Source organism: Rhopilema esculentum, chromosome 6 (genome assembly GCF_057945365.1).
Source record: "Rhopilema esculentum isolate cy_ngs chromosome 6, ASM5794536v1, whole genome shotgun sequence".
In the NCBI taxonomy this organism is placed as follows: domain Eukaryota; kingdom Metazoa; phylum Cnidaria; class Scyphozoa; order Rhizostomeae; family Rhizostomatidae; genus Rhopilema; species Rhopilema esculentum.
The window spans coordinates 607,790-634,273 of NC_142820.1; the positions used below are offsets into that span (position 1 = coordinate 607,790).

General features: G+C 35.9%; 3 protein-coding genes across 3 annotated transcripts; all 3 read right to left on the minus strand.

Moving 5' to 3' along the window:
* On the minus strand, positions 1–7,583 carry LOC135686080 (DNA-directed RNA polymerase I subunit RPA49). Its single transcript, XM_065202241.2, has 12 exons — positions 7,426–7,583; positions 7,150–7,253; positions 6,144–6,199; positions 5,097–5,182; positions 4,582–4,643; positions 3,953–4,106; positions 3,270–3,347; positions 2,911–3,007; positions 1,894–2,033; positions 970–1,045; positions 636–758; positions 1–177 (listed from the first exon to the last, which is right to left on the minus strand). The coding sequence occupies exons 1-12, from the start codon at positions 7,484–7,486 to the stop codon at positions 21–23; spliced, it is 1,194 nt and encodes a 397-aa protein (XP_065058313.1). The 5' UTR covers positions 7,487–7,583; the 3' UTR covers positions 1–20.
* Positions 7,584–11,370: 3,787 nt separating this feature from the next.
* Positions 11,371–17,997, minus strand: LOC135686626 (uncharacterized). Its single transcript, XM_065202893.2, has 2 exons — positions 17,535–17,997; positions 11,371–16,996 (listed from the first exon to the last, which is right to left on the minus strand). Exon 2 carries the CDS (start codon positions 16,928–16,930, stop codon positions 15,923–15,925), a length of 1,008 nt encoding a protein of 335 aa, XP_065058965.1. The 5' UTR covers positions 16,931–16,996; positions 17,535–17,997; the 3' UTR covers positions 11,371–15,922.
* Positions 17,998–20,028: 2,031 nt separating this feature from the next.
* On the minus strand, positions 20,029–26,255 carry LOC135686544 (uncharacterized). The gene is made up of 7 exons (XM_065202797.2): positions 26,100–26,255; positions 25,040–25,066; positions 24,548–24,744; positions 22,786–22,870; positions 22,338–22,403; positions 21,879–22,024; positions 20,029–21,573 (listed from the first exon to the last, which is right to left on the minus strand). Exons 1-7 carry the CDS (start codon positions 26,208–26,210, stop codon positions 21,474–21,476), a joined length of 732 nt encoding a protein of 243 aa, XP_065058869.1. The 5' UTR covers positions 26,211–26,255; the 3' UTR covers positions 20,029–21,473.
* Between the last annotated feature and the right edge of the window lie 229 nt (positions 26,256–26,484).

Genomic DNA, 26,484 nt, shown 5'->3' on the forward strand with positions numbered 1-26,484 from the left:
AACAAGAATTTTCACGTTATTTATGGAGTTTCCTTTCTTTGCAAGAAACTGCTAGGTAAAGGCAATCTTAGACTTGCAACTGTAACAGTTCTGGATTTCTTTGCAGATTCACTTTCACTTTCTTTAACTCTCTTGTTTTCAACATAACATCCAACTGTTTTCAGGTGAAGAGAGATCCTAAAAAAAGAGAAAGCTGAATAAAGGCTACTTGGATATAAATTTGTGTTATACAATTGCATAACCAACTAACAGCTTAAGAGAGTCTTTAACCAGCTCTATTTAAAACATTACCCAAATGGGGATATTTAGGCCTTTTATTCACGCAGGAACCAACACCAGAACTGGACATGCATCTATTACCCTATGATCTATTACAAAACTTGTCGTAAGAATACATATCTGAATTCAAGATGAATATTAGTCAAGATGAGACTTAATGTAACAAAGCCATTTCCGCGCCCTATGGATTCTAGATTTATAAAAAGTTTGTGTCGGAGCTATGGCCGATTAAATGTTACAGATTTTTGCCAATATTAAGAAACGAGGTTGGGTTTAAACGTGAGTTTACAAGCACCCAAGCAGGTTAATGGTCGTTTGTGGATGTAAACTCGAGTCTAGATGAAACAATCAATCACCTTGCAGGGCCTAGTTTGAGGTCTCTCATCAAAGACGAGCAGTCCAACACGCATTCATCTATCAGCAGCGCCAGCACCAGCATGTAACACAATATTTTGTCCTTGAATCTTTTCGGAATGAGCCTGGAAAAAAATCTTGTCTGATCAAGTTAAAGGTAATTATTGGGACCTACATGCGCTCTCGAAAGCAAAGCTGTGTCCAGCAAATAGAATTTTAACGAATAATTTCTGTTTTAAAATATATATCAATCAATTAATTCATCATATTAAGGCTTATTCTTCCTCATGGATTGTAATTACGAGCTATGTCAGAATGGAAAGTAATGTATAATACCTTTTCTTGTTTTTTTCAAGAGAAAATTCTGAAAACAGTCGATCTTTAATCTGAGAAGGAACACCAGGGAGGCAATCTGAAATAAAAAAATCCAAGATTAAGGGGGTTTTGGAAAGTAACCCCCGTAAAATAAGATTTGCTTCGAATCAAACCACTGGAATAGCCGTAGTTAGTCCAAGTAAGTTTCAAATTGACAATTATTTTACTTTCTACAATGTTACTTTCCGAGACTGATGAAGAATATTCAATTTCGTCCTAAAATGGGACAATGTAAATCAATATAAATCGTCCTAACTTGGCCTATTTAGGGAACTTAGGCCAATCCTTGCGCATCACAGGCTACATTTAATCTTTATAAGAAATCTCAATCAGTCTTTGTCTGTGAATCGAAAGTCTACTAGAATTGAGAAAACAGTTTCAGTTTTATTAATTCAACATTTCATTTCTTCAAAAATTAATTAATTCTTCAAAAATTGATAAACCACAAAACTATTAAACAAAAAGCTACATTCCGGGAAATGTTCGTATTTGGCTACCCCGGGTAGCAGAGCCACATAAACTTAGATAATTGAACCACAGACCAAAAGCTACTTAACTGTAACTGTTAGTTTACTTTACCGAACTGAATAAAGAACCTTGCAAGAAACGTTTGCTACAATAACAGAAACGTTGCTTATAAAATTGCTTCGAAATTCTTTGCTTTGAACGCCAAGGAATGAAGAAGAAGACGCTTTAAAACTCAGGTAGTGCTGTACCAAGTTATCAAGAACGCAAAAGGAAACTCAAGCTATATCAACATCTTCATTCCGTCACGTTTTCAGAAAAATTCCGTTCCTTTCTTTTATTCACAATATCTGCGTTTTTTGACAGAACTAAAACGGTTGCTTTATACAAGAACGAAAAAAATTAAATGGAAGAACTCACCTTTCTTTCGCAAACTGGCAAGTGTCAATTTGAAAAATTGCACCATGTAAGTAAGATAACGGAGGCGAGTTACTGTGAGCAGCTTTTCATCTTCTTCTGCCGGTAGCCTTTTTAGGTGATCCAAAACATATTCGGGATATCTGAAAAGTAAAACGTCGTTTCTTTTGAAATAACATTGTTGAAGCTAATTGATTTCTTGGAAGTAACAGATGCTCCACATACAAGTTATGTAGCACTGCATTACCAATATCTCATTTTTGCAGTAACAAAACTACCATAGGTTTACATTTAGGCCAATTGTCATTGTATTAACGCATAGAAGAGTATCTTCTGGTCAATTGATGTAAATAGGCTGAAAGCAATATTTTCGTTTTCAATAATTTCCTGACAAAACTAGCTTTTCAATGCCAATAGTCACATAAAATTCACCAGAGGCGCGGTTTCTCTGGTGTGCCCTAGGGATAAAGGGGAAAGGTTATATAAAAAACTAGTTCATTTTCTCAAGATATCTAAAAATATCCGCACAGTCTGTTACTCACGTGAAAATATCAGAGGTGTATCAAATCACATACAATGGATAGTTTAGCGAGTCTTCCAGCTCGAAAATAGACCTTTGGCATATCACTTCAAAGTAAATAATTGTGACCGAAGATGTACAATACTAGTTGAGTACTGTCTGACATTAGCCCTTGCTACATTTTCAGAAAAAAGGAGTGTCCTACGTGAAAAGGCAAAAAATGAGGAGTCCCACGTGAAAACGGCAAGCCTGAGTTTGTTCAGACGATTTCCCGTAGATCTGTAAATAGGTCAGAAATAAAAAGCAGGTTATTTTCACACCACCGAAATGCTAGAGAAACGGAGTGAGTTTTACTGCTGCACGCTGACACGCCAGGCAACCCCATATTCTTAGGGAGCTGAGGGAGCTGATGTCCTTAACTGAAATTTTACTGCAATTAATCTTAAATTTGTGCTGAAATCTTACTGAAATTTAAAACCTCGATACTCAACAAAACGTACTTCTCTTCGCTGCGCCATTTTTCTAATGTTTCTCTATCCGCCGTCATAAATTCAGCTGCATCTTCCATTAAAGCAGGTTCGTCTTCCGGGGAAATGACTTCAAATATTTAAGGTTGAAAATTGTTGGCTGCAGAAGCTTCTGGCTTTCCTTTTTTAACGAAATCGAGAAGCATCGCACAATTTTTCAAAAATTTTCAAATTGTCAATACTCGGTCAGTAGGTAGCCAGAAAAAAATATGACTGCTTGCATAACACTGAAAAGTTAAGGGGCTAATATTCAAATTGTCGTGCATTTCGTAAGCAAAACAAACCTATCAATAACAAAATGATTGAAAATTGATGGAGATAGAAAAAGATACTGTCTGATATGGAATATAGCTGATCTGGGGTCGATGCTTGAAGGTTGATTGGAGGCGCGATGGAACACATTGGTGATTCTGGAAGAAAGATGCCATGAAACTAATTAGTGGTTTATGTACTTTGAAATGCAAATAAACTAATGACACCAGCAAAAGAGAGTTAAGCCTTCTTTATGTTCTCTAATCAACCGGCATACGTGTTCTCTGGTTATCTTGTTCAACATTAAAATGCATAACAACAAAGAAGGAGGGATCTTGGGAGATTTCGTGAAAATTGGAAAATACGTGAGGTATCCAGGGAACTGGGAAATTTTCTCGAAGGAAGAGGGGAACAAGCGAAAATTTAGCAAGCAACAAGGGTACAGAGAGTTGCCCTAAAGAATCCTAAACACAAGGCAGTCTGAACGAATCTTTATTGGAGGAAGGGAGGGCAGGGTGTGAGATAAGTGATAAAAAAATACAGGAAAATGTCTTAGAACAAGTGAACCATTGTAAAAAATTTATTATGATGGATAGCTTCCTGTCACGTCACCGCATCGATACGGTACATGTTTCAGCAAATGAAGTAATCATAGAGGCTTTCACTTAGAAGGACAACTAAAAATCATTTTTACTGTATAATGTTCTTACATATCAATAAAACACAAAATTCCTGTCGAAATGAAAAAGTCAAAATAACTTACCATCTGGTTCTGGGGAATATATACTTAAGTCAATATTATCTGCCATTTTCTTTATTTTTGTATTGATCTCGGCTTTATCAACGATATTTCTCTTTCTTGCTGAAACAGCCCTCTTTTGTTTTGCTGTGCCAAACGCTTCAACTAACAGGTCATTCTGAAAAATATAAGAAATCCTTTGTAGGGAAAATAACCTTGCATAAGTCTTTTCATTGGAAATGACACAGAAATCTCAAGGATTTTAAGATATACCAAAAAATTTCCTGTTGTATTGTGATTACGTGCCTGTGTGCCTTTTTAAAATGCAGTAATTGGCATTATAGGGTGGAGGCTTGATCAATGGTGGGGGTTTTAAATCAATTTTCACTTCAAGGGTAGGGGCAATTTAAGACTTATACAAAGGGGGGCAAATTGATGATTTAAGATTGTGAAACACAACTAATCTTTAAACAAAACTTAAAGCTGCACTTAAAGCTGCAGTCTCCTTCCCTCGAAGCAAGTTAACAATTTTTAGTTTTTAAAATACCTTAGATTCCATAACTTTCAGAAAAAAAAATATTTTGAAAGAGTAGAGAAAAAAGTGTGCATTGCATGACTTAAATTTGCAAATGAATATGATTATACTTTCTAACCTTTTCAGCTAGAGTTTTTTGCACTTCATTTCCATTAGTACTTGATAACTTATTATTCTCTTCTGAAATTGAAGACAATGTATAAGAAGACTAATAATAAACTTGAAGAGGAAAAGGTAAGAATTTAAAAAATAGATTATATGATTGGGTACTAATAAATTATAATTCTATAAATTATACGATAAACTTTTGAAGAAGCTAATATCAGTTTGGTGTTGCTTTCTAGTTTAGCAATAACCAACAGAAAGTGTTTGAAAGTGATGCCTAAGTCTGAATAAAGATGGTCTGTCATAACAATCAATCAAAATTTCAATTCTATTTTCTTAAATCAAGGTAAATGGCTTACTAATGTTATCTGAGCTCACTTTTGCCTAGTACATAGCACCTACTCATGATTGCAAGTTTATGAGTGGGAAGGACTAAAGTAAAAGTAATCAAAGACAAGATATTTTCCAAATAAAACAAAGGTATGTCGAGTGAAGAAAGCTTAGCAAAATGTCTGAAGCTGTATTTACCTGTAATCGATGGCTTCATGTGAAACATATTTGTGTTATAGATCTCCATGTCACCACTATCACTATCCACAACACCTATATAATACCTAAAAGTAAATTTTAAAACATACTAATAATATGACAATTTGCCAGTTTATAACATTAAATTTTTGCTATTTCTTATGTATAGCTAAATAGCCATCTTATGGATGCGATGTAACTAAACCCTTGAGTGCTTGGAATCTAAATGTCAAAAACTATGCAATAACCTTTCAAAAAATAAATTGACAATATAATATAATTTGATCATCAAGATTTTTTGTCACCTATCATAAAAAGAAAAAACAACAAAATAGGAATTAACTGAATAAGCCTTTGGCACAGCAAAATTTGAAAAAAGATTAGAAAAGTGGAAACATATGATTTATCACCATTTTCAGTGTTTCCATTTAAAGTTTGGCAGACCATAAATCTTTGGATTAGTCCCCTGGGGGCTTATTTATCTTTTATATTTTTTGATGGGGGTTATTAGAGGGAGGCTTATACGAGGGAGGCTTAGAAAATTATATTAGACATACAGAAAACATTATTAAAATATCTCATATATTTTAATAGGAATTCATTTACTAACTTTTAATTAATTGTTACAAAAATATAAATATTTGTGGAAATTCGATAAAAAACCAAAGGCAACCCCAGATGGCAACAACCAACAAATCAAGGGAGCCAATTTGAGGTTTTACGGCAGCAGTGGGGGCTTATTGATAATTTGTAGTTCTAGGGGAGGGGATGTTTTGAGGGGGGCTTTTTCAAGGGAGGGCTTTTCTTGAAGGGGGCATTTTTAAAGGGGAGGCATTTTTGCAGGAGGGGCAATTCAAGGACTTGGGGTATCTCTGCTTTTCCATGCCTCTTTCAAATATGAATTCGTAAATTAAAGATTGCACATATAAATGATGGCTATTCTTGCTCTTGTTCCAAAAATTATAATAAAAAGGTTCTTATAAATAAGTTATATAAATTATAAATAAGTTCTTATTATTCTTTTTTTATTCATTAGCAAAGCCTCACCTACAAGGAAGTTCTACTTGCTGTCCAATGTACTTCAATGTTGCAGAATCTGCAGTCTTCAAGAAAATAAAAATAAGTTCATAAAATTTGACAGAAACAGAAAAATTAGACTGGTCCTGTGCTTTATACCAAAGCATAGACTGAAAACTATAGTACACGTTTTCAGAAAATTTGATTGGTTGATAAGACAGCTTGCTGCCCTTGGCCACACATTCTTTAAGATGAGTATTAAGTTGCCTAACTTTGTTGATGATTTCTTTAACCTAATTCTTTGACACAACTTTGCCATAAGCTGCATGTTTGGTAAGGCAGGAAAAGAGCCATAGCTCTAATAAGTTTCTGGAATTATTTATTTCTATCCATAATACAACAAATGACAAATAATTTAAAAGCCTTGCATATCAAAATGAAATCAACTTTAGCCAACTATATTCCAATCTAAAATCATGCCTCATTGTTTGGAAACTATGCTTACATTTTTTGTTTTCTATTTAGCTGCTTTTAGGGTTTTTAACGGATTGTTGACCCCTTTGTTAACGCTTAACGTATTTTAAATAGTGCTTTCAACGCCTTTTATTTTATTGAGTCACGCTGTTAGATGCTTTGTTAATTTGCCTTTTGTATTAGCATGGCATGATTCGAGTCGAGTGTATGATGTGATCAGACGTGAAATCTTACAAACTCGCCTTTTTCTTCGGAGTGCTTCTTGATCAATGTAAGAAAAAGAATTTCAGCAAGAGTTTGAAAAAGAGTACTAACACTCATGTTATTGTTTGCCTCACATGCATCTCAAGTCTGAATAAAATTTTTCAACTTAGAAAAATTTAACTAAGGTATTATAAATAATGTATTTCTCACAGGGCAAATAAAAAAGTGAAAAATTATGTATTTGAAATCAGCTTTTTAGGACCTGATATTGGACCCACTTAAAAAGATGCACCTGATATTGGTTATGTAACAGATATCTTAGGTCATCTAAATTTTTAAGGGATAAATTTCCACTCACCAAAATTCTCTCTTTACTTTCGTTGAATCTTGGCTTTTGCAAATTGAATTTTATCCTCTTGGAAACATCGTGAACATTATTCAGGTTCCCATTTTCAAATTCGACTTCAAGAGAAGTTTATTGCGATGATTTAAAGCCAGTCTTTTCAAAGAAATATACATACTACAATGTTTCTCAATCATTATTTTCAATGGATGTTTGGTTGATAGAATTAATTATGAATAAAATCGACATTAAAATAGGAATCGAAAATAGCTTTAATAAACATAATCATACCTAACTGTGGACACAAATCTACTGGAATGTCGACATTGATCTTTTTCACGCGTGCGTGCATCTTCTCCACTGTTCTTTAGATAGGTGATCTTCGGTGATCTTCTCTCTCTCCATCTACTTCTTCTTCTTCCACTAAGACAGCAACAGCAACACCACCAACGTGCTCTCCGACTTGCCTCGTTTTCATATCTGTGTTTGTTTGTTTGCGGCATTTCCTTCCGCAGTGCGGTGCGGTCAGCAGAGGCGAAACCACTGGGGGGTATAGGGGGTGCTGCACCCCCCAATCTTAAAAAACAACAGATTTTGTCAGGCAGATTTTTGGCAGCCAGTATATCGGTCGGGCAAATCTGGAAATTTTCTTTAGGTCACGCTTTTATTGCTACTTTTTGCCCTAGCTTAGCTTGGTTTTTTGCATTTATGGTCTTTTCCCCCCATCTTCCTTTCAATCTCCGCCCAGTTGGGAAAACAAAACAGAAACGAGGCAAGCAACAGCAACATATATACATTTCTGTCTTTCGTCCACTGATCAGCGCTTTCGTCTCGAGCTCGACGTGCACATGTTTATCTTCGCCTTGAGATACGGAAGTAGAGTCTGAAGTATTGATCGACCGCGAAAGTACAGACGGAAAGTAAAGTGTGTTTGATGCAAGGAGGGACTGAACACAGGGCATACCCCCCAATTTTTGCAAATCAAGACAGCTTTTTTCAAAATCTTTGGTTGTTATTGCTAAATTTTCTCTGACCCGCCCTTCCTCCCCCACTTTCCATCCTGCATCGGAGCCCATGGAACACTGACAATTTTAGAAGCATCAGAAATAAAACACGAAGAATTTACCATCTTGGAATACGTTGTTGAGAAGAATCAATCAATACTTTCTTTTCCAAATGTATGAAACTTTCATCATACTTTCATAAATAGTTGTGCCCCGACATAATCTTGGCCGTACAGCCGCCAAAGTTTTTTAAATTCAAATACATTCTTTTTTATAAGAACCAGTAAATTTAAGTTTAGGCTGACTGTTCTTAATTTTTTCGAAAATCTGAGGCTGGATTGTTCTTAATTTGTTCTTAAATCAAGAGGGTGTACGCTATTGCTAGCTTTTTCGCTCTATGGAGGTGTTCAGGCCTCATTTGACCAACAAAGTGAGTGAGACAGCCTTAATTTGCTGACAAATTTGAATATTCACCGAAAAAGCACCCACACATCGCTGAAAATCCTCGATTTTGAGAAAAAACGTTTTTCGAAATTGCATTTTGCAGAAGCTCAGCCTCAGCTTGTTCTTAATTTGTTCTTAACTTTTGACCAGTTTTGAGGCTCGTGTTCATATAAAATTGTTCTTATAAAAAAAAGAGTGTAGCTGTTACAAGTAACAGAAAGCTTTAAACCGTCAGTTCAACCGGGAAATAATAGAAAATTTACCAAGGAATTGCAATTAAGATATAAATTGCAAAAAACTTTCGAGTTTCTTCTATTTCTGAACAATATCCATGATTACGAAAATACGAAAACTGAGCTTTGATGATAGGTGTACCTGTAAAATATTTCCAATAAAAGGGTTTTCCTCTGCACAAGCTTGAGGGATTTTGTTATAATGAATTCAGAGATACTTACTTTGTGTTTGGGTGTCAAAAAATGTTTAAATTCCTTAAGGAGCAATCGAAAGTTGAAAATCAATCTCAGAAAATGCAACTGAAGCTCTTTTTTGTTGAAAAATTGTAGGCTGCGTAGCTGTTTCTAAATTCCGAAATATCCGAACTGTGTTTTGTTGTTCCACTGTGATAAAATTGAGACCCTACTTCAATCTCTTTTTTAAATTGCTCTCTTAATAGCTAGGTGACTTAGAAAGTGAAGACTATTTTTCTTTTATAGAAAGGACAGGCCTTACAAATGCTTCCTTTTCGGAAACAAATATTTATAGCCAACACCAGAAAAACTAGAGGCATGTTTTTTGGCTTTGGAAAACAGGCTCTGTCTGAAGGCCTAACATACTTAGTGACCCTCTCTGGGGGTCCCAAATGATTTCAACTCTTGAGGCTTGTGCCCTAACAAGGATATTCAGGCACGACACGCCCTTTCGTCGGGTATCTAAGCTTCATACCCCCCTAATGAAAATAGTGAAGTTTCGCCCCTGCCACTGGACAACAAATGATGTTCTGTGATTTTTACGTTGTTTTGTGGTTTTCAGGCAATCTTGTCTCGTTTTTTTGAAGCCTTCCGTATTTGTTTGCGTGTTTATTTTTATTTGTAACCCCGTTTTGTCAAGTATTGTAGTAGTCAGGGGCAGACTGGCTGGTCGGGCTATTCGGGCGATCACCCGAAGGGCCGGTCGGTTTAAGGGACGGCTAATAAAAGTGCCAAAAAAATAAATTAGCTTAAAAAGTGAATGCGAGGCAAAAAAGTAAACCCAAGCGTTGATCTGTTTGCCTTGAATTTTCAGAGACTTTGTGGGAAAGAATAAATATTCATGCGAGTATTCCAAAACCATCAAAAATATGAATTCATTATTGTCACCGCAGCCCAAGCACACTTCTTCCGGGAACATGTTATTGACAGCTTGTAAAATATTCTCTTGATGGTATTTCCTTTTTGGCGACATATTATACTGTAACACCAGAAGCGGACTGGCCCACCGGGACACCGGGAAATTTCCCGGTGCGCCTTCTGCCCCAAGTTATTCTTTTCAAAAACATGAGAACTTTCAAAAGGCAACTAATCTTCGCAAAGAACTAAAATTGATTATAATCACCAAAGTACGTTTCCATATAAAGTTTAGCTTCACCTTTAAGTTGAGCAATATTAAGATTGATTGCAAAGTTTCCCAATCTGCAAATTCTACAAGATTTTCTAAAAACCTTAAAAAAGAACACATTTTGCTTTGAAAATGACTTTGAAAATTTCAATATTTTAAAATTTTAAACATGCTAGAAGCTTTTATTGTCTGAAACTCCTCAGAGTATAAAACGTCTTGTAATTTTAGTTAGCTTGTAATTTTTTCAAGCAAGTGCACAATACTTGAATTAATTCGATTTCTGTTGAGGGGGTAGTAGAGATTTTCACCAGCTAACAGTCAAACTAGCAGACTATTTGCCCATTAACTGATGACTAATAATTTTGAGAAACCAATGATTTCTGACTAACCATATTAGTTTTTTGACTTATGGTTATACTTATGGCTGATGCAAATTAATCCGCACTTGAGGGCTCGCACTTTGGAAAAAAATTAGTTGAGCACTACCCTACTACTCTGTGCTCTTTCTAATCAGAATGGTTTTAACTGATTAAAATTATCGATGTGTTGCACATATTATGTAATCAAAGATGGGAAGGGAGGATTCACACAAACGTTATGGCTATTATGTTTTGCATTTCAACTAACAACTCATAGGCATCCTGCTTTTTGTACGTTAAAACCAGGAGTTTTGTACCAAAAGAAATTTTCACTAACTGAAGTGAAAAACCCAGACCACTTATTAAAAAAATTCATTTAGAATTTGTTGAGGATTGATGCCCTAATGTAAGGACCTTCTAGAAAATTTAATGAAAAGTTAAATCGGCTATTTTGTTAAAACTGGTCTCAAAGCTACAACTAGCTATTAAAGTATTCCAATCTTTCTTCAAACCTCTGTCCTGGAATAGAGACGGTGCCTTTTCTCAAGAAATTCTTTATCCTTTTACCATTTCTACGCACAGCTTCTCATACCGAAGGAGCCATCAATCTGCAAAATCATCAATTTGCACAAAAAGGATGGCAGCAAGATCTCTTAAAATCGATTTGTCCAGGATATGTTATCAGATATTTTTCGGACAAGTCTACGGTTTTGAGCACATGTTCAATACCTGATCATAATTCCGCACGCTGATGAACTGGAATCATATCTTTTGTAAATGATATGTAACTGTAAAGTGGAGGCAGGAGCAACAGAGTCATTGGGTTAGACTTTTAAAAAAGTTTATGTTACCGTTTGATGAGAACGAAGTCTTATATTTCGTCAAATTTCTAAAGATTTCGAGATCGAGTTTAATCGAAAATAATATCGTCTTCTAGGCCAGAGAAGCTGCTTTCTTTATAAAATCTTGGAAATGAGTGTCTCGCTAACTGAAAAACGGGCTTTGGGTTTTAGTCCAACTTTCAAAATCTATCATTTGATATCATCATTTGATCCATAAAATTGAGGACAGTACGTCATTTGATACCTACAAATTTTACAAGCCGCGTAGAGAGTCTTCTTCATGCCAATGCCGATTGTGGATAGAAAAACTTTGATTTTCAACATGGGACATGTCCCGACATTCTAAATAGGGTGTTTTCAAAAACTTTTCCGGGGGCAAGCCCCTGGGCCCCCGTTTCATTTCCAACCTAGTTCTCTCATTCTGTTGTCCATTGCAAAAGTTTTAAGCATGAATTATGACAATGTTTGCAACAAACTGATTCTCAGTTAAGGCAAAATTTTTCCGGGCCCGTTTTACAAGCCCAAAAATAAGCAACTTTAACACCTATTTGATCTTGATTTTTGATTTAATTCAAATTCTACACATTTCTAAAAGCTATTTAGTTACATAAATTATAAACGAATCAACTAAAGAACGCAACAGCAACAATAACATTATGTAAAAGACAATATTCAAAAGACAAAATGAAGCAGAATTCTTAAGGAGGAGCCTTCAAAGTAGGTTAACTAACGAGATGAAGGCCCCCCTTTTGTTTCAGCAATCCATATGTTCATCTATAATTATGTCACATTGAATTAAATTAAATTACTTCATGGACTAAACAAGAAATTTTGCAGAGCTCACTGACTTTCAAATATTTTCTAGAAGATAATTTTTCAAATATTTTTTGAATAAGAATTTAGAAGAGGTAGTTCTTATTTCTACAGGTAGATTGTTCCATAATTTTGCCCCCATATATCGAGTTGATTTTAAGCCGTACTGTAAAGTATTTGCCATAGTGAGGAAGAGATCATCACGTGTTGATTGCCTTGTGCCGTGACAGTGATTAGATGTATTAGGGATAAAGAAGTTATGGAAATACATTGGGGTTAGCTTATCGTTGATGTATAAAAGAAGGAGCAAGGGTCCTAGCACTGATCCCTGGGGCACACTATATGTAATCTTCAGTTGCTCTGAATTTCTACCATTAATTGAAACAAACTGTGCTCTATCTGTAAGATATGATTTGAACCAGCCAAGTGCATTCCCTCTAATTCCATAGTGTTCGAGTTTGGAAAGCAAAATGTTACGATTTACAGTATCAAAGGCCTTTTGTAAGTCAATGAATAATAATACGATAATTAATGGAAGTTCCAAAATCGGAAAAAATTTCTCATCGGGCCTTCAGTTTCAATGTTTGCAAGGACATGCCAGATTTTCGAATCAATTTCTAAAAAGGTAGATTACTTTAATGCTAACCAGATATACATCAAAACAATGGAGGGCCCAGCCCCCCTTCTTGTTTGTGCTTCGATCAGACAAGAATCGTGCAACGCATAGAAAGCTGGAACAAAATTTTTGCTCCAGCGTATGTCTACCATTGTAAACTGATAAAGAAAGGGAGACAAGATGCAACTGGAATGCGTTAGAAGCTTTATATTCATAGAAATGTAGACATAGTTTGACATACTACTTTTGAAGATTTCTGTTGAGATTATGATCTTGGTTGTCGGTAATTGGAAACAAAGTATCACCAGGGACGTCATTTCTTGGAATTACTGAGAAAGTTTGAGGAGATTGAGATTGGCTTTTCTCGAACACATTTCACCGGTCAAAAACTGTAATTTTTAGCCACAAATAAGTGTGCCAGGAAGAGAATGCTAAAGCCTTAGCCTTTTTTACATGCTCATTCGAGAAGGAAATCTTCACAGAACATTTTGAAGATGTTGTTTATTTTTGTTGTTTAATTTCTAACCATGGTTATGGCCTTTACTAAAACCCCAGAGCAATCTAAACACTTTGTCCCCCAATCTGCCTTTTAATCTTTTTGCTTCATTCTTCTCCCACTTAAAAGTCATTTAGCTAAAAAGCGATAATTTTTCCCCACAATGGCATGATTTTCTCTTCCCTCTTATCCTACGTCAGAATAAAACCCCAGGCAATACAGGGAAAGCGGCGTGGGTCCAAATAAAGGATTGTAGAACCCCCAATTCAAATTTCCAACGCTAAATATAAATCAATTGAACGATGAAAATTCCGATGAAAATTTGAAAATTAGTAAAGTTCTTGCGCGCATCTTATTTCATTTAGAACTGACTTTCACATTTGGCTACGTCTGTATGATACGGTATTAAACCTCTTTATTTTTTAATGTGGCTCTGCTATGTTGAATCTGGAGTTTCTGAACTTATATGGTGGCAACTAATCAGAACTAATAGCAATATTCCAATGGCCTTTTAGGCTAGCCTTAATAATGTTGTCACAAGATACTTCCATGATACCCGTAAACTTACTTTGAATTTCCGGGCCCTTTCTCGACAAATTTGCCCGGGCCCTAAATTTGGAGCCAGTCCACTTCTGGTAGTAGTTGTTTTATACGAAGTTTGTATGTTTCGTCTTCCGAGCACATGCGTCGTAGTCGTAGGGCAAGACTGTATGGGATTGACTGTTTGGTGTGTTTGGGGTGTGTGGAGGTGCTGAGGAGATACTTGTATGTCAGACCTGTCAACTTTCCCGGTTTTGTCGGGAGACTCAAGGTTTTGCTTGCTTTCTCCCGGTCTCCCGGTTTTTTATAATCGTCTTCCTGTTTTTTCTTGTCTTTCAGCTGAGGTTTTCTTACAACGAAAATGACTGAAATGACTTTCTTTGTGACAAAGTTTTTGTTGGTGTTTACAAATTACAGAAAACGTTAAAAACCATTAGTAAGGCGCTACCCATGATAATTGTTGCCATTAACTGTTTGTCCAATATGATTTTTTTGACAGGTATGTTGTTTACAAATTTAACAAAATCCAGGGATCTCCCTGTTTTTGGCCAAATCTCCCTGTTTTCATACCAAAAAACCGTGGTTGGCAGGTCTGTATGTGTCTGTGGGTTTGACATAGAGATCTGTGGAGAGGATGTTGTTTTCATTAATAGAAATTAAAGTGGCTGTGAACAGTTTCCGCCTTTCTGCAAATCGGTGAAATCCTAGAGCAGCGCGCAGTGGCTTCACGTGAGCGGTTTTCAATACCTTTCTTGTGCGCGTGCTCTGATCGATTTGGCCTAAGTTATTTTTGGATTCGCTGTACTTATGCATGTCAAATGCCTTTAAGCACAATCTCCATCTTTTAGCTTGTTAGGAAAATAATTTTCTGATAGGCACAAATTTATATCATCTGTCAGGTAAGGTAGAAATATATCTGAGTTCTCTTTCAGGACTTTACCTGGGACTTTACCTAAAGGAGTTGTTTTCTTTGGATCTAATCTTTTTATTTGATTGTTTACATCCACTCCTGAAACGGGAGTAAATTCAAAAATCTGAGAATGATTTTGAGACTGAGAATGATCTGAGAAAAAGCTCTCTTGTATTCTTTTAATACTTGGATGCAAACTACATTTCTCACTGCGATACCAACTGGATCATCAATACCATCCGTTAATAATAAGTTCAAATCAGCGTCTGCAATGTCAAGAGAGCCTGTAATGTTAACAAAGTAATCATTAAAGATACCAGCAAAAGCCCTATCATCAGAAACAACTTTGTCATTTTCCAGCAGAGTCACACTAGAAGAAGTCTGGACCTTACCAGAAAAGACAGGCTTTACAATTTTCCAAAACCTTCGACTGTCAACGAGATTTTTTAAAATCAAGATTTTGGTAATAGTTGCGTTTAGTTTCGCGTAGAAGTTTAACGCATCTGCTCTGCTCCTTTGTTTCTTGAAGGCCCTCTCATTTTCTTTGGTCCTTTCCTTATTGTACTTATTTCGTAATTTCCTCCGCAGCATAACGGCTTTCCTGAATGCTTTTGTCACAAAAGGTCCATCGTTTGCTCTAACGTATTTCATTTTTGTAGGGGCATGTTCGTTTAACACTTTTTTGACTACCGAGTCGAAAGTAGATATGTTGTTTGACTTCCAAATACAATTAGATTTTTTATTACAATAAAGTGACAATTGATGGACGCAATTTAAACTTTAACACCGTTTGGACGTTTCTATCGTTTTTTCCATTAATCTGTGTCACATCATCATCAAACGAAACTTTAAAAAGGGCGTTAATTTCTACGGCATTTGAAGTTTCAAACTTTTCTGTTGTAGTGAATTCTTTTTCGTAAGATCTTGTTAGACTTCCAGTCATTAGCCACAAGCATGACGACCTTCTCTCGTCATTTGAACTTTGCTAGACAAGCCGAAGATCACAGTAGCCTAAAGTCAAGCTGGGGCGGAACGGAAAAGGCTAGCCGTAAAAAACAGAAGGTAATAAAAATAAAAGGAGCACGTCAAGTCTTTCCCCGATTGTGCCAAAGTACAATAATGGGCATTGTCTTTTCTGATTGTTTCGCAGTGAAGTGGGTCACCGAAATGCTTATTCAAGCTTATTGGTGAATAAAGCTAAACCATTCATCCCTCTTTCATTAACGCGCTTTCGCCAATTGTCCCTGACTGGGGTGCAGTGATTATGGTAAACCTTTAAGACGCTACAAGGATTTAAAACCTTATATTTAAGCCTTTCCTTGAAAACCCAGATAAGTACGTTTTCCATACCATTTGTATTAGGAGGAACATCAAGCTCCGCTAGGTGGTCATGTAAGAATTCTTCATCTTTTATGTGCAGGGCAAATGCATCATGGCTACCGACATAACGAGATCCAGGTCCACAATGCGCTGCTCTCAATGCTGCACTGCAATTCGACGGGTGCCTTGTCAAAGCATACAGTAGCTTTTTTTCTCTTAAAACTTTGTGATTAACTTTTTCCCAACCTTCTCCTAGAAAGTTATCTTGATGAAGTATAATTACCATCTTTCCTTTTAGATATTTCGAAGCATAGACAATAGCATCCATAATTGTTGGTGACACAAAATTGTAATGGATTATAAGTTTATTGACAGATCTCATTTTCAGCGATTGCAGACGGTCGCCAGTTTCGTATCGATAAACTAAAACATGCACAAATGCAACTAACTTGCTTTCAAGGTTTCGTTGTAGACAGTCGAGAATTTCCGACATCCTTGTGGAGATTTCTTTATCTGATGGTAGCAATCCGTTTAGTACCAAGCCTTTTTTAACATCTTCATGATCAAATGGCACAAAAGTTGTCACGAGATGAAACGACCCCATTTCTTCATGTTCAAGCAATCGTTCTGTCTCTGGGTCCAAAGCGGATGATAACCTTGGGCCACTGTTGCGCTCAAGCATGTCCTCGGTTTCTGGAAAATAGGCTTTTCGAATTGCGAGAGACATTGTCATGCTTTTCAGGCTGCCGTATAGGACACAGCCTGCCGTCATGAGGATAATTGCAAAGTGAAAAGCTTTCTTTGCTCTTGAAGTCTCTTTAGCTCTGATCAAATCCATGAAACTTAATTTGAGCAACATGATTTGTGTTGTAATAATAGCATTATAATGCCAGTAGTCCTAGTGGGTGAAGACTCACTTCTTTCTCTGTAAAAAATTGTCGAAGGAGTTAACTAAGACTCCTGATTGAAATTGAAATTATTTGAAAGTAGGTTTTGTAAACATTTGGAAGTAACAAATGAATATAATTTTTTGTTAAACCTCCTTAAACAAACACCATATTCTTTTGCTACTTCAAAGTGATCCTAACATACATTCAATGCTTAGGAATCGGTATGTGAAGGAAAAACTGGGAAAGTGCTTGATAAATACATTTTACGTTTCATAAAACCATTCTTCTAAACAGCTTTAAAAAAGCTTTTAAAACATTTAACAAGCAAATGGCACACGAATATATCTAAAGATATGTAGAAATTCCTGTATTGCCAAATATCTCATCACCTTCATGTTTCGAAAGTTGAGTAAATGCTATGCAACTAGTAGAACAAATCAAACATTCATTAAACGTCGAACTTTGTTAATCGATAAGATCAAACGATACGTTAATCTTTGATAATTTAAAGTTATAGTTCTTTAGCAATAACGTTCTTTAACAGTTCTTTAGCTTCAGGGTATTTATACTTACAAGACAAGTTAGAAGAGATATGCTTCAGACTCGACACGAAATGGCCAACATCACAATTGAACTTATAATTCCGGTTTCCATATTATATAAATGGAAAAAATCGTTTATTTGTTATGGATATTATGATTCTAGTAGATTGCGCAGACGCGCCCTCTCAGTGCTGAAGTCAAAATAACCATGAATACAGGTAGTCAATAGTCAGCACTATAAAAAATCAGACAATGAGTTACCGTGAACTGAAGACAATATTTAATGCAAAAAGCAGCAAACCTTCAATACAACTTTAAGACAAACAGATACCGTCATGACGATATCATCGAAACAACAAGGCGAGCTGGTGGTGAATCGTAAACATTCACTCCCAGTTATATTGATTGTTCGCACGTATTTGAACACTGTTGTTCCTAAATGCACTGCACGTTAATTCAATTTCCATAGTAAAAATTAAGCTTGAAATTTTGGTGGTTGTGTTTTTCGGCTCAATTTGAATAGAATAGAGTTCTTAAGTCTAATTTTAGAATTTTTGAATTTGGATCCCAACTTGAAAGAGCATCGTGAAAAACATTGCAATGTGCAAAATCAGCCAAAAATGTATTGGAATTGGCAGCGATATGGTGAGATGAGCAAACGATCTTTCCCCATCAAACCCGTAACCGAGCACAAGTTGGAAAGTTATGGGGCCGAGCTTGGGGTTGCGCTGGGGGCCGGGGAAATTTTTTTGGGTCTACGCTCCTTATAACACCCGAAAACAGCCGTCAAAAAGATGGCTACATTTTTCTATTCTTATCTATAAACAGTTTGATTTAGTAAGAAAAAAGAAAAAATGAAAAATCAGGCAAATGGTAACAATAGCACTGGCAACACAAAACTAAAACAGATATTGATATCAACACCAGATATTGAAGAAATCAAGGAAAAGTTTATCAAAATCGAAAAAGAATTACCATAAATAATACAGAAACTATCCAAGCAGGAGATGACAGGATTGTGCATAATTTTTACAAAATCTAGGAGAAGAATAATTCTAATAAACACGATTTACACAGCAGGAACTGGAGATATCCCTCAATACTTTTTCTAGAGTAGTTTTTTGTTACAATTCCAAAAGGCACAAGATAAGCTGTTTTTATTACATGAATTATAATTGAAACATTGAGAAATTGAGATATTGAGAAAAAGAGAAGCATTCATGTTTATTTTATAGATAATACCAAGGCATTTGACATGGTAAGATACTTATAGAGAAAACGAGGAGAACTGAAATACCTAGTCATGAAATCAGAATGATAGCAGTTTTTGTATTTTGGATACAGAAAGCAGTGTTAGAGTCAACCAAGGAGAGACGGAAGAAATAGAATTTAAAAAAGCATAAGGCAAGGTTGTATACTATCGCCAATTCTATTTAATTTATGCAGTGAATGCCTAATTGAAGAAGGACTTAGCAATAGAAAGGGGTTAAATATCAATGTAGAAAATAACAATGATATTAGCTTTGCTGATGATACAATACTAATTGCAGAAAACAGGGAAGCATTGCAAAAATGGTAAAAGAACTTAAACAGAAATGCTTGGAAGATGGAATAAGCCTCAATGCAAAAATGACAAGATAATGGTGATAGATAAGAAAGTTCACGTTAAATGTGCAATAAGAGTAGATGTGAAGAGTTAGAACATATAAAATGATACAAATACCCGGGACCTGGATCGTAGATAAAGGTAAATGTGAAGGCCACCTACAAAGAAGGATAGGGAAAGCAAAAGGTGACTTCTGGAGGGTTAAAGAATTCTTGAGGGGCAACATCAACTTTGGCTTGAAACTAAGACTACTGGTAACTCATATCTTTTCAGTAATAGGACATGTAAGTGAAGCTTGGACATAAAGCAAAAGAAAAATAGAAAACCTTAATGCTTTTGAAATGTGGTGTTACAGGACAATCTTAAAAATCAATCAATGAAGAAGTTCTGGAAAGAATAGGGCATCGAAAATTACTGGTTAAGGATCTGATGAAGTGAAAAAATGCTGGCCACGTTATGAGAGGGTTTTCCGGGCTTTTTCCTAGGCTTGTCCTGGAAGGCATGAAAGAAGAAAAAAGAATTCTAAGAAAGCAAATATGATACCAAGGAATTGAGTGGATGTGACAGGATTTAGAGGGTCGAAAGAGCGTCTGAGAATAGGATGGGATTGCGTCTCATGTTAGGCAATAATTTTGTAGAAGACGGTATCTGAAGATGATGAGTTACATTCAGAGAAGATTCCAGTTACTATGAAAAGATATAAACCAAGTTAGATAATACTACTTCTTCATTAAACGTCTCAAACGTCTAGCCCTTGAGAAAGATCTTTCTGCAGATGCCTCGTTGTTGGGTTAACGTTCAAAACCTTACAAACATTTACAAACAGTTACAGCCTATACGACGAATTTCTGTAGGCTTCAAATTTGTATTCTTTTCAGAATATCGTCGAAGCATACGGCTTCATTCTCTCCAAAAAAACAATTTGAAGGGTGGAAGCTTGGCAGTAGGTGATAGCATAGTGAAAAACGTGCAGAAGAGGTCTTCTTTTAGGGACACAAACTGCATTTAGAGTAAAGTGCTTTTTAAGCTTTTAAATGATTTGTAGAGGACACAAAGTACTTTACTTTTCGATGTGACACTACAGCCCTAAAACATAAAGAAAGTTTTTTATCGTCAGTTTTGGAAGTTACTCATCAACATTTTTTTGCTGTTCCTTCAAGTTACTTCGCTTTCTGAACATAAAAAGGAATCGAATTGCCGAACCTCTAAAATTCTGTCGACAAAACTAAACGCTGTGAAGTGGAATGAGTGGTCACATAGCACTGCTTCATCTACGAGGCTTGAAAAATTTTCCATTCGAACATAAAGATATCGGAATTTAGAGCTTGTCCAAAATAAGTTCCTTATTATTGAGTCTCGTTAATATATGCTTTCTTAGCCAGTCCTGTACTTTTGTTAATCAGATCAACATTTTGGGAGGTGTTTAAGCAATCATTTCAGTTTCTATCTAGGACTTTTCTGCTTACCGAAACTCATCGGCTTACTTTAGAATGTGGACATCATGTCACTAATCTTTGCTTCTCCTGGTACCTTAGAAGACACCAGGAATCGAAAAGAGATTTTTCGCAGGTATAAACAAATTCTGGAAAAAAATATTTACTATCTACTGTTGCAATGAAAAGACAAACAACGAAATAACGAGCTTCTTTCAAGATATGACTTTTATTAAAAATTTGTTTCTAAGAACCTAAACCTTACAATTACATTAAAACAGTCAATCCAAATCAGGGTGGAGGGGACCATTTGAATAGTTTAAGCATCCGGGAAGGTGCTGGTTACCGGTTCTTCTCATCAGGCCTCCTCAAATATTTCTATACGTTGGGAGGGGACATGTTCCCTAAACCTTTCCCTTCTCCACGTCTTTTATTGGGTAAAATTAACAATGCGAAGATGCCGACAAGGTTCACCAAAAGAGAAACAGATACCAACGTTCCATAACATTCAGTGGCAAAGATTTTAGAGGCCAGAAACCCGTCTTGATAACAGGGATGAAATTACTGAAACTTTGGCAAAACTACAAATATGGATCTCAAAGCAGATCAGTAATTTAAAGTTGAGATAACCTATTTGGTGGAGTTTAGGGTACAAACTCTGGCAACATCGCAAGAATATTCCAACCTCCTCGGAAGTGCTAGCAATTACCAACCTACTGTGGAAAGTTCTAAAAATTCGATGGCACGTGCAGAAACTTATTATAACAAGACAATTTCGACTAAATGCTGAATAAGACTGGAATTAGGTAGCTAGAATTCCAATGGGGCGATCCCTACGCTTTGGGTTACACGAATAACATAGATAAATAATATTCAGTACACGGAATTATCCAAATCCATTATCAAATTACAACAAAGATAACTTTATAAATCATATTAGTTTCTCCGGTATAGAATCGAGTGGCACAAAATCTTCAAGATCATCTTCATTCTGAACAAATATTATTTTACTAGCTGTTACTTCGTTGATCCTAAAAGATATAAAAAAATTGAATAAACCTCTGAAAGAAAGCATGGGTGTAGCAAATAGCTACAACTTACACGAAACTGTCCCATTATTTTCAGTTTAACAAAAATTTTCAAGTAAATTACTTTTTACTTGGGAGTCCTTGATAGTTATCATTAGCATGGAAAATCAAAGTTAGTTGCAGTGTTTGCTGACAAAGATTCACAAGGGGCAGGGTATTCTGATGGCGATTGGCGGTAAATGTGACAGAATCTGAGAAAATGGGTTCAGGATTTGAGACAAGACAAAACCTCTGTAGTCTGAACCTACCATAGCTTTATTACCGACCAACAACCATAAAAAATCCACGGAGAGTTGATAATCAAACAAACTCCAAGACGTTCTGGATAGCAATTTTGCAAGATCCATATAAGTCTTTTAACGTAAGTATAATCCATATTTCTCAAGGAGAAGCCCTGTAATGTAATAACAGGAATTAATGAAAATATAGGATTTCATGAAATACTGAATCAAAGTTGCTTTTTACCTCAAGGCAATAAAACCGATGATAAGAAGAGTGGCTCAGTACAGTCGAGCAAATCACAACGATTCAGGTAATAATGGTGCATTTGGATAACTTGAGCATCTGGATACCTCGAGGTTGAATATACCGCATATTCCACATTATCTGATACCCACTACTGACCAACAACCGAGAACAAAGCAGTTTTCTCTAAATGTTTCTTTTTCGATTCTGCTTGCCACAAAAATTATTGCCTATTCACTCACCTTCAAATCAAATATAATGCAGAAGTTATCGATCACATCTTCATTGCAATGTGAGGCCAGCTGTTCCTAACCAAAGTAAAAGAAATCATGGGATGTTTAAAACTGCATGCCTTTAGAAATCATTCTCCCCTGAAGAAACACACAATTTAAAAAAATTTTAAAATCATTGTGAAAAATATATGTGGGGAACGAAGGCATGGCTTGTTTTAACCCTTTGATGCTTGTCCTTAATGCTTATTACTTGCAGTTTTTATAAGCCATCGAGCTTTTAACAAAAGAACGACAAAGTTCTGGAACGTAAAATGGTTAAACGGTTTATTACTTCTAAACGTTTACTTGATGACGAAAATTACAAAATATTCTCGTAAGTATGGGCGCTAAAGCCTATATAATCTTTTCAGTTACTAAAATGTGTTGTTATCATGAGGAAAATTACGAGTCAGCATACCAGCATATGAATAGTGTAATTGGTGAGTGAATGCATATCTCTTGTGCTTGGATCGTGTAGCCGCACTTTGACGAGAACAACAGGCCTAAAGAAAAACAAATTTTGAAAACTGAGCAACCATATCAACTGAAATCAATTTAGTTTACTATTAGCCTACAGACTATTTAAGTTTTGTTTTGATACCAAATTTAAAAAAGTATGAAAGCTCACATTTCTCAAGGAACTATGCATAGTGTTATGAGAATCACAGGGGTTTTAACTGGGACAGGGACACTGGACACTCACTTAAACTCATTTCATATGACAATACAGCATTAAATGACAGCGCAAGAGTATAATGAAATTCGATAGAAAAAACGAATTATTCAAAGGTACAAACAAGTCCTTTATCATTCCTCATTTCATTTTTCATGTTTCACGTTCAAAAAAGGTGCTTGTAACATAAAATATTTTGATGTTTCATGTTTCTTGGTGCCATGCCTAAACGTAACATCAAAGTCTGTATTTAAAAGTTGAAAGGAGATAAATTCAGCTCCAGAGAACTGCAGAAAGATAGGTCCCCTGATGCGATGGTTAGTAGGCTTTTCAGTGTTTTGCATGTGATTGCCCTGTGTGTTGAAAGTGTCAACCAGCATCCATTTCCCTAAAGGGCATGTTACATACCAAGAAACATCGAAAGAACATGAGAAGAAAGGTTTCTCAAATAGAACAAACAAGACTTCATACAAGGGAATCTGTGCACACAAAAACCACGAAAAAAGCTAGGCCTAACAAAACCCAAGTTGGAGTGTTTTGACATGCTTTGGTTAGCGCAATTTTACCTTCTTTGTTGGATATTAAACATTGCACAAATTAAAAATATACATGTTGTCTTAATAAATTTTGATTAAGGATGTATCTCTATTTTTATTTGACTGTATTTAAGGATGAAATGTCATTTCCAATATTGTGAGTGTGTTTGGGGTCTGCACAACCTTTAACCAGCGCACACTTTGCTATTCAAAGGCATTAACAAATAGCTTATTTAGGCCAATCCATCAACTACAAACTACTTAAACAAAATTTTAAGATTAGCCTAGTAACAAATTTCATTTGCATATTTCAATGGCTCTTGAGACAATGCACTCAATTGAAAAAAGTGTCCAAGGGTAACCGCTTTTTTTACCCCAAATTCAATGTCTGGTGATCTTCCGAATATGCTCTTAAAAGGGGTCACAAGCTTCTGATATCAATACTAGCCATTGACTCTGAAAGCTCTAACAATTACCCCTGGATGTTTAACTTTTGCCTGTAAAAGTCCACCCAGCCAATCGTTATTTTAGTCCTTGGCTTATTCATATTTGCCATATTGTACCACTAAAGCATGCACAAAGATGAAGAAATAAACAAAAATTTAACTGGAACAAATTTAAAAATTACAACAAGATTAATATAACAATAAAAGAAAAAAGGAGAGTGTAAGAGGAGAGAAAAGCTGAAGCTTAAACTTGAATAGATAATAGCAGAACACAAATAAATCTCTGGAAAAACTGAAAGGATCACTTCATGCTTAGTGCATTTCTTATTTCACACACACATAATGCTGTTTCTGGCACCCCTTTCATTTATTCTAGCTCCTGGCAGCTACAAATCCTTTGCTTATTCATGCCCCTCACATTTATTTATTTCTGGAGAATTTTTGAATTACAATAAGGTAGCACTTTTGCCCATAGTGAAGAGATTATATTTGTGCATGAAATGTGTATGTTAAACTTTGAAATACCTGCCATCGCGGTCTTTAGTATCCATAACACAACACCTCCCAATGGCATGCTCCTTAGCTATTTCAGGATCATCAGCACATAAAGAACTCACATGGAACTTGTCTCTCCATTCTAAAAACCTAACTATAGCTTCATGAGTCTCTTCTGTTGTCAAAAATGCACGTAAAAATCTTTTGATACATGCTTCACTCAGCCTCTGTAATTAACAGATTGAAAATATGTCAAATTTCAGACATGGCAAAAAATTCTTGTAGGTAAAGTTTTCCTGTATTTTGAAATGAATTGTTGAGATTTTATTATAATAATAGGAGAGTTTTACAAAGCTGTTCTCTAGAACTTACAAAGCTTGAGAAATATTTTGAAAAAGCTGAAGTTAGTGTGAAAAGGGGGGCGTTGGGGGTGAAAGGTTCCAATAATCAACCATTAGCACCTCATTTACTAGGAATGCAAGAGAATGTTATCAACAAATTATTTGTTTTACTTGTGCTTACCTTCTCTTCATTTGCTTGAAAATATGGCTAAAATTACAATGAAAAAAATTAACTAATCTTCAATAAACAGATTTCAATGCAAACATATGACCATCACTGAGCTACTTACTAAGAGTGATAATGTAAACAATTGACTTCTTAAGGAAAACCACATCACAGGGAAAGCTAGCACCAGAAAATAACTGTTATTGATCCAGCCAAGCAGTGGCAGAAATTTTCAGGTGCATGGAGGGCTCCATCACCCCTCCTAATAGTGCCTTTGCCATGAAATTTAAGATTTCAAACCTCTGATTTGTTGACCCTATTTTCTTGTCGAAAAAAGGAAATAATGAAGATTTGGAGCATAGGTATCGTGGTGGTTTCGATAGCCATAAAAAATTAATTCAAAACTACATCCCTAAATCATTTAAGGCCCACTTCAAAGACAGTGTCTCGATTGCCAGCACAGGAATGGGCTGCTACAGCAATGCGTTCTAAGGGCACGGCTGACCTTCGATCCTAGGTGCCTTTTCTGCGTAGTCACTATGCCTATAGCTTTGGAAAAAACTGTTCTCAGTATGCCACATCAATCATCTGATGTTCGGAAAATTTTCTGAAATGGCAGGCATCTTGATTTCTTCATTTTCGCTCTTTTTATCCAAAAGGTTGATTTTGCATATAAAGACGGTTAGAATAATGAGCAGTCGAAACCCAATTGAGTTGCATTCATTCCTAATGATCATAAGGTGTTTCTTAATAAAAGCCACAAAAGTTCTGTTGAGTAATTATAATTAGCGACATACACTGAAAGAAATTATTTCAAATTGAAATATGGTTGCATAAGCCGAATTCAAGCTGAAGCCCAGACTGGAATTTTTCCCTTGCGCGGGGGATAAATCCAAAATTGTATATGTGCTATTTGCAGATGCGCAATTTTCATGGACATGAAACAGATCCCCTGCGCACCTTTCAAAAATTCCAATCTGGGCTGAAGCTACTATAGGCCAAAAAAGGAAACTGCAAAGAGGATCTTGTGCATGTAATACACTGCATGAGAAAAAAGCAGATTCTTTGAGTTTACCTCCAAAATAAATTTGAGTTTTTCGAGGTCATCCTCTCTATATGATGTTCGTTTTATTCTATATTTGGTGTGAATGTCCGTAGTTACACGACAACTGTTTTGCGTCGACATCTTTGTTGTTACTTTGTTGTGCTTCTATGTAGCCTCGCTTACACGAAGAGATGTCGCAGAATAGAGACTACAGTATAGAGATGGCACTGTGTTGAGATCTCGTGCGTTACCTAAAATTTTTTCAAAAATTCAATTTGTACTCTTGAAAGAAGGCCAGTTTTTAGAGTTGGGTACAGGGGCACCTACACCGTGGGGGGGGGGGGGGGGGGCTGGAGGGGCAGCGGCTAAAAGAGGGGCAGAGAGGGCAAGAAGTGCCCTGCAATATAAGAAAATA